The following is a 19242-nucleotide window of genomic DNA, read 5'->3' as shown; positions in this document are numbered from 1 at the left end:
GAGGCTTCCTTACTTTTTGGTCCTAGTTCATTCATCAGCCTAATGGGAACCTTGTCTAACCCTGTGGCTATGCGCTTAGGAATTTTCTCTCCGGCTTTCTTCCAGTTGAAATTTATCAGCACAAGGTCCTTTTTCATCTGGTTCTCTTTGATGTACTCTTTTTTCTCAAATACAATTTCGTCATTGCCATGGAAAGATTTGGCTGTTATTTTTCGGATGTAATTTAATGCCACGTCCCTTTCCATTTTGTTTCTATCTCCATCTAGGATATGTTTTATTGTTCCAGCCTTCCTGCTTAATAAGTTTATGTGGTTTCCAAATATTCTAGACGCGGCCTTCTTTTTCTCACATATTTCTGACAACCAACGTTCACTTTCGCCTTTCATCTTTGCTTGAACCAGTATTTGAACCATAGACTTTTTCTCCTGGTACATTTCCCATTTTCTGGCTACTTCATCCTGTAGCAACTGCGCTTTATTTGCCTGCCTGTGCTCTCGGGATGCTTTCTGTCATTCGGTGATTGCTTCTCATATCTCCCTGTACATTATATAGAAACACTGCCAAACAGTGTCTCTAGTGGCCACCCTCACAGACATGCACGTTTTTTATGGTAAAGCATCATTTTTGTGAATAACTAATTATAGAGGCCATCTTTCAGGAATGTCCTTAGACCATAGGTTCTGCGGGCCTAGCCTGACATCTCGTGTAAGCAGTACCATTATGTACGACCAGAAACTTGTTCCGAATTGCATGCAAAGTTTGGGCTATGGGAGTCTGTGGAAATGTTTAAATATTGGAGGTTGTTTGGGCAGTAAAAAGTGATTTGCGATGAGACTATTGCATTGACTTACATATTCATGGGAATCTATCGACCTCAGTGACTCGGCGCACAGCTGATTTCCACAGCAGCTCTTGAAATGGTAAAAAAGTATTTTCAGAATTGCAGTTTTCAGCACAAGATCGTGTAATTCATTGTGCTAGATATGTAAGGCAGGCTTTACCTGCAGTAGTGTATCAAAGCAATAGAAGAGCGCTCCGAATGACTGCTGATAAAAATGATTGATACCGCAAATGCGAGATGGCAAGTCTTTAATTTTTTTTATCACTTCGTCACTGCTTAGTTTAGCAGTTTTCCGCCAGATAACGTATTATGAAATGCGGGTCATATAGTTACAGTTCTTTTGTTTCTATCTGCACCAAGCTTCTCGCACAAAAAATAGCTGGCTTGTTTCGTGAACTTCAAACGGGCTTCCAAACTTCTTTTGCCTTTTAGATAAAAATTACTTCAGACAATAAACATGTTTTTGAAAGTTTGTTTCTTTCTTAAAACCAAGATTTCACAACATGTTACTAAGAAGTATCTTTTGCCTCGGTAGCTATGTCATGGGAAAGGCATGTTTGTGTGACTCTTATGCTGCTTCAGATGTAGCAAAAAAAAAAAAGTTTACCATCCAGTGTGCACAATTAAAATACACAAAAGTAGAAAAGTGCCAGCAGCTGCAATTTTAATATTTTTTCAAAGGAATGTAGTTGAAGTTAGCTGATAAAGTTCATTTGCATTATATTGAAGCAGGATTTTTGCCTAACTAGTGTGGGTGCAAATGAAGGTCGTCTGAATAATTGCACAAGTTTATGTCCACTTAGTACGGACTGGCACCTCAAAACCTAAAAATTCCTAGTTGTAGCAATTTGGGCCCATTGTACCACATAGTAAAGGACTAGCCCATGTATGTGAGAAGAATACAAGGATTCTCTATGGCTCTCTGTCGTTCCTTGTATTCTTCTCATGTACTCGTGCTAGTCAAAATCCTAAAAATTCTATCTTCAATATGCAGTACATGTGCCTTATCATTTGAACCACTCTCATATATCCTCGCGAAATTTCGGAAATACTAAAGGTTTTCATATCTTTGTACCATGACGAATGCAGGTGAGTATTGAATATTCTGGGAAAAGACACAGGAGCATGTTAATATAGCCTGTCATGTAAAAAGAGCGAATTATTCTAACTTCAGATCCTTTTTTGAGTTACGTTCGCAAAGTTGTGCAAGAAGACCTTGTCCTCGGCTACAATCACCACATTTGCTATAGCGTTCTGCTGTTCAGTTCTAGACTCGCTCTGTTGAGTCAGGTCACAGCACCCTGATATAATTACTGGGGCAATTCTTCCTTAATTCTGTAAGAAATATTCTTCAACCCTTACTTTAACACGTTTGAACAATTGAAGAAACGTGAAAAAGGGACGTCAGGGTTTGCTAGAAATATTTTATTAGAATTGCTTACGTCCCATATTGGTACAGTGAAAGCTCGTTAATTCGAACTTAAATAATTCTAATTTATGAATCATTCGAACTGTACAATTTGGTCCGGCCAAGCTCCACAGAAGTCTATGTATAAAAAAGCATGTTAATTCGAATGCAAGAAGATTCGCCCACGGATAATTCGAACTACCCTTGCCTGGCACACGGCCAGAGAAACGCGTCTACTGCCTACACACAAGGCTGCGTCGCCTCCGGAACGGAGAGAATGGCGAGCGAAGGCAAAAATCGGAAAAAATCTAACCAGCGTGGGGTCGGCCAGGAGGCCGACCCCACACCTCTCTGTTCTATGTAACCTCCGAGACTTCTTGCTTGTTGCGAATCTCGGAGGCTTTGCAAATCTTGTGCAGCTGCTAATGTTGCGCGGCAGAAGGCATGGCAAGCACCAAAACACAGTGAGTCAAGTGTGTCACAGCTGCACTTGCAATCAAGAACCAACGAATCGGGGCCTTCGCCACCTTCACATGTTCAGCGTCTTTGTCTCGGCAGTCTTCATCGGTTGTGCACATCTGTTTTCAGCTTAGGAGGTATTGGCCGTCGCAATTTTTTGTGATGGTGTTAAGCCTCGGCTAACGTTTGTTTCAATGGTCATTGGTGGTGTGGCACAGTTGGACCCAGAGCTTCGACTTGAAGATGGCATGTGCCGCGGGCACACGCCATCTTCAAGTCGAAGCTCTGGGTCACTTTCTGTCACTTTCTGTCACTTTCTGACATGCCCTACTGCTTCCAAATCGCAGTGTACTGTTGTTCTCCTTCACTTTCGTTAGTTTGAACTTTTGTTAATTCGAACTGAAGCGGCTTCCCCTTGCGGTTCGAATTAACGAGCTTTTACTGTACTTTCGCTTTGTCATGATCATGCCAATGCCCACTGAGCACTATTTATCATTTTCTCCACTGTCTGTAAATAAAACTGAATAGTGTTATTCATCGTGCATGAGTAGCACAATGGCATCTGCGCCTTTCATATAGTCCCACTAAGCCACACATTCCCTCTTCTACCATAATGCTGCAAGACGTGTCAATTACATCCTTAAATTTCGCCCTTTCAATTTCCCAGAAAGCTTGGGAAGGTACACGAGGCAAGCTGGCCAAGTTTTGAAGTAGTCCCGACATTTCAGTAAAATTTCATAGGCAATTTCATTATCCTTTATTTGTCAAAAAGGCGAAAATAAGTGATATTCGAAATTATAATGTGAGAAAGACTGAGGAAGCCGTAAAAAATGGTCGCCGCCTGAATTCAGTGAGAAGGAAACCTGGCATAAAACAAACCAAGATGTATGCACTAAAAGATAAGCAGTCTCAAAGGTATAACAAATGCAGTAGAAGAATTCTATACTGACCTGTACAGTACCCAGAGGACTCAGGAGAACTCCATTTGGAACGATAATGAACAGGATACAGAAACTCCTCCTATAACTAGAGATGAGGTCAGAAGGGCCTTGCAAGACATGAAACGGCGAAAAGCGGCAGTAGAAGATGGAATAACAGTCGATTTAATCAAAGATGGAGGAGACATAATGCTTGAAAAACTGGCGGCTCTCTACACGAAGTGTCTATCAACTGCAAGGGTCCCAGAAAACTGGAAGAATGGAACATTATACTAATCCACTAAAAGGGAGACATTAAAGAATTGAAAAATTATGGGCCTGTTAGCTTACTCCCAGTGTTATGTGAAATATTTACCAAAATAATCTCCAATAGGATAAATGCAACACTGGACTTTAGTCAACCAAGGGAACAGGCAGGTTTCAGGAAGGGATTCTCTTCAATGGATCACATCCATGTCATTAATCAGGCTATCGAGAAATCTAATACAATAAGCCTCTGTATATGGCTTTCATAGATTACGAAAAAGCATTTGATTCAGTAGAGATACCAGGAGTCATAAGAGGCATTGCGTAATCAAGGAGTACAGACCTTTTACGTAAATACCTTGGAAAATATGTACAGAGATTCCACAGCCACATTAATTGTACACAAGAAAAGGAAGAATATACCTATAAAGTAAGGCATCAGACAAGGAGACACAATCTCTCCTAAGCTATTCACTGCATGCTTGGAAGAAGTATCCAAGCTATTAAACTGGGAAGGTTTAGGAGTAAGGATCAACAGCAAATACCTCAGCAATCTTCGGTTTACGATGACATTGTTCTATTCAGCAACACTGCGGACGAGTTACAACAAATGATTGAGGACCCTAGCAGGGAGAGTGTAAGAGTGGGGCTGAAGATTAATATGCAGAAGACAAAGATAATGATAAATAACCGAACAAGGGAACAAGAGTTCAAGATCACAAGTCAGCCTCTAGAGTCTGTGAAAGAGTATGTATACCTAGGTCAACTTATCATAGAGAACCCTGACCATGAGAAGGAAATTCACAGAAGAATAAAAAATGGGTTGGATCGCATACGACAAACATTGTGAGCTCCTGACTGGGAGCTTACTGTTACCATTGAAAAGGAAAGTGTACAATCAGTGCATTTTACCGGTGCTGACATATGGGGCACAGACTTGGAGACTGACAAAGAAACTCGAGAAGAAATTAAGGACTGTGCAAAGAGCGATGCAACAAAGAATGCTAGGCATAACTTTAAGAGACAGAAAGAGAGCGGTTTGGATCAGAGAGCAAACAGGTATAGACGACATTCTAATTGACACGAAGAGGAAAAAATGGCGCTGGGCAGGTCATATGCGTAGAGTAGATAACCGTTGGACCATTAGGGTGACAGAATGGGTACCAAAAGAAGAGAAGCACAGTAGAGGGCGACAGAAGACTAGGTGGTGTGACGAAATTGGGAAATTTGCGGGTGCTAGTTGAAATCGGCTGGCGCAGGACAGAGGTAATTGGAGATCGCAGGGAGAGGTCTTCGTCCTGCAGTACACATAAAATAGGCTGATGATGATGGTAATGATGCTGATATTTGTTTACATATGCATTATACAATGGAACACACCTATAACGATACCAGTTTTAACAATATATCGGTTATAATAAAGAGAAGGTGTTGCACCATCAATCTTTGTATGCTTTCTATGGTGAAATAACCTGTTTACTACAATGCCGCCATGCTGCATTATCAGTTAAAACTATGAAGTCTGGCTGCTGGGTGTCCATGCCAAAAGGTAATGGAATGTGAAATCCTTGCAAAGAAAAAGAGAAATTTGAGCCGCTGCACCCTCGCCCGCCGCCCCAACGACCACCGCACATTCATACAACACAACTTGTTTTCCATCCTTCTCTGCATCGCCAGCATTGCACAGCTCTCTCCTGTTGCCCTTCCACCCTGCTGAACATGAATGGGCTGTGCCCATAGCTCTGTGCTGCGCCACTCTCCGAAACACGAGTGAACCACGCCAACTGTGCTGACAGCGCTGCTTCCAGATTGCTCGTTGGCCCCTCATTCTCATTGGGTTAAGTCGCTCTTGCTCGCCTTTGTTGGTTGCGTCGAAGTCGTTCCTGACCACGTGGTTTCTCTGCCTCGTATGACTTGCTGCCAGAACGGAGATGGCTGGTCCGTCCGCTGATTATCGGTAATGCACGACGTTGCCAGTAAAAAGAAAGCTTACTGCTATAGATTTGGAAATGAAGTGCAGTATGTATCGTGAAGAGCTACAAAGACAGTAAAAAGTGTGACTTGGTGACAATCGTCCATTGGCAGAGAATATTGACAAAGAAAATTGCTTGGTAGACAATGGGCACAAACGCGTTCGATAAGGTGCCTATAAAGAGGTGAAAGAGGCTGTCTACGAGTGGTGTCTCGGTGCCTGTGCCATGAACTCTCCCATCAACGGGCCAATTCTGGCCACAAAGGCGAAGCAGTTCATTGGCCGATTTTCATCTCTTCCAAGGAAAGTGATTGTATAAATTCATCATTTTCAGACAAAGTTCATTTCACATGGGTACCACCTCTGGTTTTTAAAAGTTTTAAGTTTGCCCCGATGGCGTAAAGTCGCGGAACAAAAAAAAAATACCATTTCTAAAGAAAGAACGATCAGAGCTTCACGACAAGAGCCATCTGTGATAAATAGTGACAGCTCGTCATTGAAAGGTGACTTGTCACTCCCCAGTTTTTTCTCTGGGACACGACTAACCCCGCAGTAGAGTAACCCTGACCTTGAAATGACCCTTGCAGCCTTTCACTGGCCAGCCTAGCATGTTATTTGTGTATATTTCTGCCACAGAGCATTGCAAAGCTAAAAGAGCGAAAGTTTTCGTAATCACTTCAGTGGCTGCATGGAAAGCACAGATTGTCAATCCTTCTTCAGCACGCACACTCTGATCCAAGAAACATATTTACGATAAAGGGGCTCCTATATTACTCATGGCAGGAAATTGATCCCCAAGTTACACTTGGTTATCCTGATGTGTAGATGAGCCACACTGTGCGACCTGTATTGCGTGTTATGACATATATTATAGTTTGTTCAGTGTAAAAACATTTAACTAAATTCTGGGGTTTTATGTGCCAAAACCACAATATAGTTATGAGGCACGCTGTAGTGAGGGACTCCGATTAATTTTGACTGCCTAGGGTTCTTCAGCGTGCACTCAATGCATGATACACGGGCGTTTTTGCATTTTGGCCTCATTGAAATGCTGTCGCTGCGACCAGGATTTGATCCCACACCATCATGCTGGGATCAAATGTGTGTATACATAAAGTTTGGAAATCGAGGTCAGAGTCAAATCAATTGTCATATCACAACCTGAAATTTAACTTCATCATACTCGTAAGGCAAACTCAGTGCTTGCCTCCGTCGTTTCAATTACCTGCTTAATGGTGCAAATACACTGTTTAGAAGATAACACATAGTTTAATTTTGCAAGCATTCATAAGAATATTGCCCTCCAGCGCATGTTCTTTTTGGTCATGCAAATTTTTTTTGCATCACATATCAGGTGTGCTCAAAAAGTATCAAACCTTTGGTCAGCAGAAATACATTTATTTAGGAGGTCCAAAATCATGATCCCCTTCAATGTAGTCTCTTGGTAATGCTCGCACTTCTCCCAGCACTCCTGCCATTGTTGGAAGCACCTCTAGAATGCGTCTTTTTGAATGGTGATCAGTCGGGTCATCGCATTCACATGATGTCTTCTCTTTCCTCAAATCGAATTCCTTTCAGTGGAATTTTCAGATTGGGAAATAGCCGAAAGTCACACGGAGCTGTGTCAGGAGTGTAGGGAGCCTGACAAACCACAGGAATGTTGTGTTTGGTGAAGAAAGTCTGAATCAGATGTGCAAGATGGGCGGGTACATTATCATGGTGGAGCTGCCAAGTTTTTTATTGCCTACAGACTCGGTTATTTGCACTGCACAGCATCACAAAGGCAACGAAGCCCCTCCAGTTAGTATTCCTTTGTAATGGTTTGGCCTTGTGGTGCGTCAGCATGATCTTGACATTGCTACGGTCCTGCTGTACTTCTTTTAGCCTCGAGGATGTCAGACGTTTGCACTGTGACAACTGCATAAGCCCACGGACCCATAAACCCACGACCCATCGCCTTGTCAACTCACCATGGTGTTAAGATAGTTGGGGTTACTGTTTGCGTTGTTCAGCAGGTCCTGTGCGACTTCCAGACAGAGTCACTTCTGCTCCATTATTAGCAGTCTCGGTACGAATTTGTGGACACTCTTCTGATGCCGAAATCTTTGGTCAAAATTGAATCTACTGATCCAATGCTTGCCCCCCATCTTGTTCGCAAGTTCTTGGACTGTAATGCAACGATCCTCCATGACCAAAGCCCGCACTTGCTCAATGACATTCTCATTTCAGCTTGTTGAGGGTCTGCCTGAACACAATTCACTGTCCACCGATATGCGGTCATTTTTGGAACAGTTGTACCACTCTTTTATCCGTGAGATGCTCAAGGCACCAAGGCCCCTTAAAGGGTCCCTGAAATGGTTCCGACAAATTTTATAGGCGCACAAGGTACAGCTACAGTAAAAAAAAATTTATCACAATTTGTGCAAAGCACTGCATATTAATTTAAGAGAGCTACGGACAATTATAAGTTACCTTCCTCCATAGCCATGCATTTTCTCAACTCGTTCGCCAGGTGATCAGGGCTAAGCTCCGCCTTCACTAGCTCTACATCTTGATGGAATGTCGTGTTGTCTACTTCCGATTGTCTTGGAGCCCGCGCACGAAGCCCCTCCAACCTCTCCACTAGCCGCCTGGCAGTTGATCCCAAACGTGAGCTATTGAAGCAGCTTGCATTGCGAGCATGTCCAGTATTCTGGTAACCACAGGCGAGCTGGATGTTTTGACAGATTGGTGAAAGTGTAAACTAAAGCCCCTCCATACTAATATTGCTGTGATGAAGGAGCTTTAGTGTAGACGTACGTGAGTGGCCTGATCGGTCTGCATGGTCCAACCACCAGGTGGTGCAGAGCTTAACACTTCTCTGTCCCTGGGAAAATAGGCAGTTTTTGGGCAGTCTAGTAAATGATGTTTTTACTGCTATAGCAAATGCATGATACAGTCGAACCCACTTATAACGATACCTGTTTTAACAATATATCAGTTATAACAGTCAGAAGCTGCTGCACCACAAACTTCTGTACGTTTTCTATGGTGAAATAACCTGCTTACTACAATGCCCCGATGCGGCATTATCGGTTATAATGATGAAGTTTGGCTGCTGGGCTGCTGGGTGTCCGAGCCGAAAGGTAGTGAAATGGGAAATCCTTGAAAAGAAAAAAAGAAAACGAGAAATTCGAGCCGCTGCTCAAGGGTTGCTGCTCCAACAGCCTTCTCTCAGATGAAACAAAATCGTACCATTGGCGCAAGAAAAAAATCGCCAGTTTCACCTGTGTCGCCGCAACAAGAAAAGCAACACACAACTTTGCTGTCATAAGCGACGACATGCATGACGACGCAGCGCACGCCTGTTAGGCCCTAAGTAGAGTGCATGAAGTGTTAGATGAAAAAGCAGCCACCTGCTGTCACGTAACATACGTCAGCAATGGTGCAGCGAGCCATGTTAAAAATAGATAGCAACTGTATGAGTTGTGCCACTCCAAGTATACCTCCACTAGGTGGATATTTTCCACTACCACGCATGGGAAGAATACCTGTGACGATGTGGGTGGACTCCTTAAGCACCAAGTTTCCCTGCACAACCTGAGGTCTGGAAGTGCCACCTCAATTCAATCAGCAAGTGAGATATTCTCCCAACTTAGTGGCAACGTCAAGAATGTGGCCCTGCTCCATGTGCCTGCTGCAGCCGTGGAGGAGCATTGTCAGCACAAGTCAGTGGAGTGGAAGTCAGTGCCACTTGTGCCGGGAATTCAGTCATGGCATGTGTGGATGTGCACCCGCGATCAGTCAAGCATACATGCGCTGTCCGTTGCATAAACTGCCACTAGCCAGCTGACTGTGATTAAACCCTTTTAAATACTAACTCCAAAGGATGTGCGATAAGTTCGTCCGAGCACAAGTAATGTCGAGTTTGTCCTCTCTTGTGTCCCAGAAAACAAAGCAGAAAACATGTTCTCTGTTCTTGCCACAATAATAAGCCCAGGTAAACTTTCCTTCATTTGTAGCAACCGTCACCGTTTATTTCTTTAGAAGAGAGTCCAAATTGTTTAAAAACCTTATTGTTATTTTTAACGACCAAGCATTAGTTTACTGGATTTCTTCTTTTTTTATCCAATCGGTCTCAGTACATACTCTTTGGGTCTTCTCAATCCTCCACTTGCAGTGTAATGTCTTCCATGCCTCAAGGTTCAATATTATGTGCGCTTCTATGTTTGGTTTTCGTAAATGATCTACCAAGTAATATTCTTGTTGAAATCCGCATGTACATGATTGTGTTTTGTACCATACGATTAAAGCTCCTCATTATCACATTCTTCTTAATGATTCATTTGCATCATTTCAATCATGGTGTGAGACTTGGCAGATGCAAATCAACTCCCGTAAAACTGTATCTGTGTCATTTATCAAACATTCGTTCTATGTTTACCTATTCGTATAATGGCTACCTTCTAGGAGATGTTTCACAATGTAAATATCTAGGTCTTCTATTTACTCAGGACTTATTTTGGTCACATCACATCAAACTCATGTGCAACTGTGCGCTCAGAAGGTTAGGCTACTTGTAAAGCACATTACGTTCAGCACCGCTTAGCACACGACTCCTCACTTATAAAAGACTGGTTCGTCCAATACTGGAGTATGGCTCTGTCGTATGAAACCCACACAAGCTATCTGACTTCAACAAAATTTAATCTGACCAGGAGAAAGCTGTACGCTTCATTTATCATCGCTTTGACGGGTATTTTTCGCCTAGTTCCCACCTCCTTAGTCTTCAACTTACCATCCTCTCTTCTCATTGTTGCATTGAATCTTTGAAGTCTCTATATACTCTAATTAGCTCCCCACGATTTTCTCTACTTAGCAAATACATCACACCCCCTAGACCCACAGCCACCAGACATCCCCATGATTTGAATATGTCCACTTTTCACTGTCATACTGATGCGTCTAAATGCAGTGTTTTTGTCTGTTCTGTAGAATTGTGGAATGCTCTGCCTGGTTATGCAAGATCTTTACCACTCAATGAATTTCTATTGTATATTACTAATCATTGGTGTTCAGTGCTCTTTTTATGCTTTTGCATGTATTGTAGTTCCCCACTCCTGCGATAGCCCTTCGGGGCTGCAGTATGTTGAAATAAATAAAATAAATAAATGTTAACAAACTTGAATGAGTCATCGCGGCACTAAAGCCAGCACGCTTAACATGGACCACTCTGGCCCATTATATTTTGTGAATAAAGCAAATAAGAAAACATATTGCACCCGTGTTTTGCCCGACATAAGCAGACTTCCATCCGAAATGTTTTTCAAAAATTGGTGGCGGATTTTTTTTAATTTTATTTTTTGAAAATGAGTTCTTTTTAATCTTGCCTATTTAACTATCGTTTTCTTCTCTTGTGTTTCATGTATGAAGACAATATTTTGCATAAATGTTGCAAAGAGAACATTCTATGTTTGACACTTTTTTAAAGTTTCTGTGTGAAATAGAAGTAGTACCAAGACGCATCAAAGTTACAAAATTTTTCTAATTTGGGCCATGTTCTGAATGTTTTTGCATTTTCTTTTTCATTTGTGGAGAGCAAAAAAAACGCATGGAACTAATTTACTGTGAACTGTATGAAAATGAGCAGAAAAGGTTTTGACACATTTTTAATTTGCATTTAATTCGGCTGTGAAATTGGAAAATATTGTGGTAAGCAATAGGAGGATGGCCCGCACCTCCGCCTTCAGATATTTTTTTGGCTTGCTGGGAGCGCATTTCAGGAATACAATTTTAAGTTCCATGCAGTTTGAATATTCCTACATGACATATATATATATATATATATATATATATATATATATATATATATATATATATATAAAGGAAAAACAGACAAAACAAACTTATCAAGTAGACATGCGTGTTTTTGGAATCACCCTCTATTCAAATCAACCAGAAGTAGAAAACACCTGCGTCATCACATGAAGAAAGCGAGACATAGGTATGGTCACACAGTGTAAATGTTGAGAGGAAATGCCTCGACTTTTGAGAAGGGTAATGTTTAACCACTGTTGCCTTTTCTATTATGGCACGCTGACACAAAATTCTTGTGAGAAAACATTCCTTGAGAGATACCTTCTGTAGCTAAGCATACAGCAAAAGCTGTTGCAGGGTCTCTTTAAAGTCTTTCAGTTGTGAATAGTGCCATTGTCCATTCACTTCTCCTGTGTTCTGCTTGGTGCCTAAGACACTATGATGAGTCTCTGAGTCCCTGTGTGTGGTGACACAGGCTACCCCTGGGCTGAGTAGCGGCTACATGGTGCCCTCTCCCTCCATCGGAGCCATGGAACGGGGGATGTCTCCCCTTGGTGGTGGCTGGGTCCTGCAGCGTAGCCTGCGCCAACGTCTTGGCCCGCTGTCTGGTGGGGTGAAGGCGCGCCTTGGACTGCGGCCATTTCACCCGGCCGGGCTGTTGCTCCGGTCAAGGCTGGGATTGAGGCCAGTTCAGGCCAACGGAACCCGTGCTGCACAGTCACGCAGGAGTAAGTTCACAAATGTTGATCCACCTGGCTGGCACCTAGTGCATCATTTGTTAGAGGCCTTGTCCCGCTTTTTTATTTATTAACGTATACCAGAGCCCAATATAGGGCTATAGCAAAAGTGGGAACATTATAAATTGCTATACATTACACATTAAAAAGCATGTGCATACGCAAAAAGATGAATGATCAAAAAGAAGCGCTTTGCATGTTAGCGAAGTGCTTACGAGTGGAAGCTATAAAATCTTTTAGTGATAGTGAATGAATGTTGCCGGGTAGAAAATTCCAAAGCACTATTGTATGATTGTACATGGAAAAAAATTTTATTCGAATGTGTTAGTGCGAGCATAAATAGATGCTACATTCAAGGAGTGGGAGCTATGGGTGCAACTTGCGTTAGTAAACTTGATATAATTAGTCAGAAAGACCAGACGTGGACTTATTAATTGCATATAAAAGCTTTAAGGCTTCAATGCGATAATGTGAAAGTAATGGCTCAATGTTCAAAGATTGTCAAGCCTGTGTTGGTGGGAAACTGTGGCTGTGATTTTGGCAAATGAAACGGATAGATTCTCGTTGAACATTATTGAGTGAGCTTATTTCACATTGTTTGTCGTCATCATCATCATCATCATCATCATCATATTCATGTCCACTGCAGGATGAAGGCCTCTCCCTGTGATCTCCAGTTACCCCTGTCCTGCGCCAAACGATCCTAAATAGCACCCGCAAATTTCCTAATTTCATCACTCCATCTAGTCTTCTGCCGTCCTCTACTGCGCTTCCCTTCTCTTGGTACCCATTCTGTTACCTTAATGGTTCAATGGTTATCTAGTCTGGGCATTACATGACCTGCCCAGCGCCATCTTTTTCTCTTAATGTCTATTAGAATATTGTCTATGCCCGTTTGCTCTCTGATCCAAACTGCTCTCTTTCTGTCTCTTAAAGTTATGCCTAGCATTCTTCGTTCCATCGCTCTTTGTGCGGGTCCTTAACTTGTTCTCAAGCTTCTTTGTCAGCTGCCAAGTCTCTGCGCCATATGTCAGCACCGGTAAAATGCACTGATTGTATACTTTCCTTTTCAATGATAACGGTAAGCTCCCATTCAGGAGCTCACGATTTCTGCCGTACACGATCCAACCCATTTTTATTCTTCTGTGAATTTCCCTCTCATGGTCCGCATTCTCTCTGATTAGTTCCCTAGGTAAACGTACTCCTCAACAGACTCTAGAGGCTGACTTGCGATCTTGAACTCTTGTTCCCTTGCCAGGTTATTTATCATTATCTTTGTCTTCTGCATATTAATCTTCAGCCCCACTCTTACGCTCTCCCTGTTAAGGTCCTCAATCATTTGTTGTAACTCGTCCGCAGTGTTGCTGAATAGAACAATGTCATCGTAAACCGAAGGTTGCTGAGGTATTCGCCGTCGATCCTTACTCCTAAACCTTCCCAGTTTCATAGCTTAAATACTTCTTCCAAGCACGCAGTGAATAGCATTGGAGAGTTTGTGTCTCCTTGTCTGACGCCTTACTTTATAGGTATCTTCCTACTTTTCTTGTGTAGAATTAAAGTGGCTCTGGAATCTCTCTAAATATATTCCAAGGTATTTACGTAAGCGGTCTGTACTCCTTGATTACACAATGCCTCTATGACTGCTGGTACCTCTACTTAATCAAATGCTTTTTCGTAATCTATGAAAGCCATATAGAGAGGTTTATTGTGCTCTGCAGATTTCTCGATTACCTGTTTAAGACATGGATGTGATCCATTGTAGAGAAACCTTTCCTGAAGCCAGCCTGCTTCCTTGGTAGACTAAATTCCAGTGTTGTCCTTATTCTATTCAAGATTATTTTGGTAAATATTTTATATAATACTGGGAGTAAGCTAATGGGCCTGTAATTCTTTAGTTCTTTAACGTCGCCCTTTTTGTGGATTAGTATAATGTTTGCATTCTTCCAGTTGTCTGGGACCCTTGCAGTCGATAGACACTTCGTATAAAGAGCCGCCAGTTTTCCTAGCATTATGTCTCCTCCATCTTTGATTAAATCGACTGTTATTCCATCCTCTCCTGCCGCTTTTTCCCTTTTCATGCCTTGCAAGGCCCTTCTGACCTCATCTCTAGTTATAGGAGGAGTTTCTGTATACTGTTCATTACTGTTTTGAATAGAGCGCTCCTCAGTCGTCTGGGTACTGTAAAGGTCAGTATAGAATTCTTCCGCTGCAAGAATCAAGAAGAATCAAGAATCAAGAAGTCTTTATTGAGTAACACAAACAAAATGTATACACAGATATTTGGACCGATAGCCAATGAGGCTAGTAAGCGGTCCAATACAAAATAACATATAGGACAGCAATCACAAACACATTGAAGAAAAACTAACTTTGTAGCCTTGCTTCCATTCCCAAAAAATGTTTCTTGCATGTCAGTTTGAAATTCCTAGCTTGCTTTACTTCAATTGGCAACGAGTTCCAAATTTTCGCTCCTGTAAATTCTATTCGTCTTTCTCCGTACGCATTATGGCAAATAGGAAGGTTAAAATTGCCATTGCTGGCTTGTCTAGTGTTGCGGACGGGAATACTGAATGCACCAAGAGGTAAGGGGTAGTTGGTATTTATAATATTATTAACCATAAGAGCTATTTTGTAATCGCGTAAGGTTGTGAATGACATGATTTGCATTGCGTCAAAAATGTTATTGTTAGAACTATTCGAAGAAGGTAATCCCATGGTTTTCAAGGCACGTTTTTGTAGTCTTAGCAATGGTGTTAAATACGTTTTGTATGTGATTCCCCATGATTCACTGCAATAACTGAGATGACTGTGACATAATGAAAAATACAGTGATCTAAGAATAGCAGGTGGAAAGTGCCGCCGTGCCTTAGACAAGGTAAAACAACCGTACGCAACCTTTTTACACACACTGTGCACCTGTTCCTTCCAAGACAAGTGGCAGTCGAACATGACCCCTAAATATTTAAAAGAAGACACACTATCAATAATATTGTTGTCAACACATACAGAAAAATCACTTAATTCAATACACTTTTGTTTTGAACGAAAAATAACATATTTAGTTTTTTCAGTGTTTAAAGTTAGATGATTATTACGAAACCAGGTCGAGATACGTTGGAGTTCATTGTTAATAGGATTTTCTATTGATTCAAGTGAGTTGCCAGTAAAGATAAGTGCAGTGTCATCCGCATACATCAAAATTTGAGAACACTGTATTGCATTGGGGAGGTCATTAATAAAGTGCGAAAATAAAAGCGGTCCCAGAACTGACCCCTGGGGTACACCACACGTAACAGTTTGGTATGCAGACTTGAACTGTTTGAGGACAACTTGCTGCTGTCGTGAAGAAAGATAACTTTTAAAGAATTCAAGGGCCCCGCTACGCACTCCATATGCTTCCAGTTTCATTAAAAGAATGGAGTGTGAAACTGTGTCGAAAGCTTTTTTGATGTCTATAAATACGCTTACAGCAACATTATGGTTATGAAGAGCAGATAGGATAAGCTGTGATAGAGTAACTACAGCCGTGGACGTGGACCTGCTAGAAACAAATCCGTGTTGCTGAAGACAAATAATATGATTAACATCAAGAAAGGTTTTCAGTTGGAAAGCAATTAATTTTTCAAAAATGGTATTGACGACACTCAGTACAGATATTGGCCTGTAACTAGACGGGTTGTTAGGGTCACCAGTTTTAAATATCGGAACAACTTTTGCAACTTTTAAAGTATCGGGGTATAAGCTAGAGTGTATCGCATGATTGAATATTCTGCACAAAGGAACACAAAACAAATCAATGTTGTCCTTGATTACCTTAGCCATTATGCCGTCTGGCCCGGCCGCTTTATTCGTGGGCATGTTCGCCACAACACTTGCAACTTCATCGCTAGTAATGTTCGAGAAACTGAATTCATTATTAATACATCGAGGTATGTCGGATGTCACTGAAGCTAAGGGAGTAGGTTGCGCACTGTTCTGACCATATGTTGTGAAGAACTGATTAAACTGGTCTGCAGTCTCTATTGACAAGTTGACAGGAACAATCTGTTTTCTTTTAGCTGTTCCCGTAACTTCTCCTACAATCTTCCATACTTGTTTTGTGTCATTTCCTTGACGATTAACCAAATTAGTATAATACAATTTCTTTGATTTTCTCATCAGCGCCACGGATTTGTTTCTGTAATACTTAAACTGTTTCAAGTAATAAGCATTTGTTCTGTTGTTTTTGAGCTTATTATAGTACGAATCCTTCTTTTTCAATACTGTGAGTATTTCCTCAGTAATCCAAGGACATATGGCATGTTTGTAGTTGCGCCGAGAAAACTTTAGTGTTGACTTAGTAATTGCATCGGAAACAGCAGATACAAAGTTAGCAAATTCTGTGTGAACGTCACTGTGACACAGATTTTCGAAATGAATAGATTCGAGCAAACGCCTGACATGCGCGTAGTCCACCCGTGAAAATACATTGGTATGGGTAGGGCAAATACAATCGATACCCGACCGTGGCAGAAACAGAAAAGTTGAACAGTGATCAGCAATGTTTTGGTTACAAACACCAGCGCAGGCATCCATATCACGGTTACATAAGATGTGATCAATAATTGTTGCAGACTGATGTGTAATTCTAGTGGGCACATTGATAACATTCTTGAGGTTGAACGATTCCAGTAAGAAAATATAATCTGGACAGTCATCCTTTGATAAGTCGATATTGAAATCACCAACTATTGCTAACTGATTATTAAAAGACATCAGAGGAACCAGAATGGACTCCATATCAGATATGAACTGACTTGTGCACGTGTTTGGCGGACGATATACCACGCCTATTACGACGTCTGTCTAAAGGCGAATAGAAAGTGCTTCTGTGGTATTAGAGCTCAGAGAGGAATCCGAGAGCTGTTGATAATCTATGCCGTTTTTTATAAAAAGAGCAACGCCACCCCCTCGTGCGGTGCTATCTCTTGGTAAAGATAGCGTTGTGTAACCCGGTATGTACGGTATTTCTCCTTTCTTAAGCCAGGTTTCAGTTACAGCGATAAGATCATACTGGAAAGAATGTTGCGATAAATGTACAGTGAGTTGGTCTAAATTTTTATTTATACTGCGGACATTGCAATGAAAAATGGAAAGGTTTTCGCTCTCGTGCCACTTAGCACTGATTTCCTCGACGGAAAAGGCCATGTTTCTAGACTACCTGAGCAAGATCAGCGTCACAGGTTATATGTAAAACATGCGAGGTATCTGTCTTGCGCATCAGGATCTTGCCATCTGATACCCATGCGTGTTTCCACTGTTTTTCCTTTTTGGCTTTCCGTGCTTTACCTAGCAAAATTTTGTTTGCCGGGCACAAATGTTCGTTGATGAACACGGGATTTTCGTGATCGTCAAAGCTCAGAAGTGTAGTGTTCAGCCGTTGCTTTTACGCTGTTTTCAGAATGCTGTCTCTCACTTTCCTGGAAGCAAATTTAACAATGATGTTGGGTTCGTCCTTGTTTTTTGAGGGCACACGATGGATAGCTTCAACATCGGATTCATCGAACTTGGTGCTCAAGAGATGACAGATTGATGTCATCACTGAAATCAGATTTTCAGTGGGTGCTGGAGGGATGCCTTTGATTTCAAGGTTATTTCTTCTACTGTACTGCTGCAGTTCAGTCAATTCGTGCCTGAGAGTTTTCACTTCATTTGTGAGTCGGTTGTTTTCTTTTTTCATTTCCAGGTTTACGTTTTTCACGTCAGACAGGGTCTTTTTGAGCTCAGAGATCTCTGTTCTAAATTCTTCGAACTTTTCATTGATAAAGCCCATTGAAGTTTTGACAGATTCCATTTCAGATTCAATCACATGCTTTATATCTTGCTTTAGTTCACTTTGCTTAGAGTTAAACTGTGCACTCAAGTCAGTCATAGCCTTTACAAGTTCTTTTATAGTTGAAGGAGGCTTATCACCCATGCTGGACACAAACACGAACGGAGCAATCCAGTAGCCTAAGATCGATGTAATCAAAGATACAGGATACACACCTGCAATGAACGAAGAAGGCGGTTAGCCTCTGCCTGGTTGCGAAGGCTGCCTGGATTGCTCCGTGAATGATGTGGGGACCGTCGTGCAGCGGTTATATAGGGGACGCCGTTGATATCGGACAGTAGTGCGCAGGTGCGGCTTGCCAGTAGAGAACGGAGGGAGGGGGACGATCCGTGGACACGTGTAGGTTCCACCAGCAGTGACGGTAGCAGCTTTGGATTCCGCTCCTCAAACGCGCATTTCTGCAATGAACGAAGAAGGCGGTTAGCCTCTGCCTGGTTGCGAAGGCTGCCTGGATTGCTCCGTGAATGATGTGGGGACCGTCGTGCAGCGGTTATATAGGGGACGCCGTTGATATCGGACAGTAGTGCGCAGGTGCGGCTTGCCAGTAGAGAACGGAGGGAGGGGGACGATCCGTGGACACGTGTAGGTTCCACCAGCAGTGACGGTAGCAGCTTCGGATTCCGCTCCTCAAACGCGCATTTCTGCAATGAACGAAGAAGGCGGTTAGCCTCTGCCTGGTTGCGAAGGCTGCCTGGATTGCTCCGTGAATGATGTGGGGACCGTCGTGCAGCGGTTATATAGGGGACGCCGTTGATATCGGACAGTAGTGCGCAGGTGCGGCTTGCCAGTAGAGAACGGAGGGAGGGGGACGATCCGTGGACACGTGTAGGTTCCACCAGCAGTGACGGTAGCAGCTTCGGATTCCGCTCCTCAAACGCGCATTTCTGCAATGAACGAAGAAGGCGGTTAGCCTCTGCCTGGTTGCGAAGGCTGCCTGGATTACTATATCTTCGAGATTGCTGATGATACTACC

The 19242-nt window shown here is 42.2% G+C and overlaps 1 protein-coding gene across 4 annotated transcripts in view; it reads left to right on the top strand.

Annotated features, from left to right (window-relative positions):
* The window catches only part of LOC135902445 (chromatin target of PRMT1 protein-like), a 76480-nt gene that overhangs the window by 35248 nt on the left and 21990 nt on the right, over positions 1–19242 (top strand). For all 4 annotated transcript variants that reach the window (XM_065432521.2, XM_065432523.2, XM_065432520.2 and 1 more), the window contains exon 4: positions 12136–12388. In XM_065432521.2, coding sequence (XP_065288593.1) covers positions 12136–12388 — 253 coding nt within the window. The remainder of the gene's footprint in view (positions 1–12135; positions 12389–19242) is intronic.

The sequence above is a fragment of the Dermacentor albipictus genome, chromosome 4 (genome assembly GCF_038994185.2).
Source record: "Dermacentor albipictus isolate Rhodes 1998 colony chromosome 4, USDA_Dalb.pri_finalv2, whole genome shotgun sequence".
In the NCBI taxonomy this organism is placed as follows: Eukaryota; Metazoa; Arthropoda; class Arachnida; order Ixodida; family Ixodidae; genus Dermacentor; species Dermacentor albipictus.
This window is presented reverse-complemented; position numbering and strand designations above follow the sequence as displayed.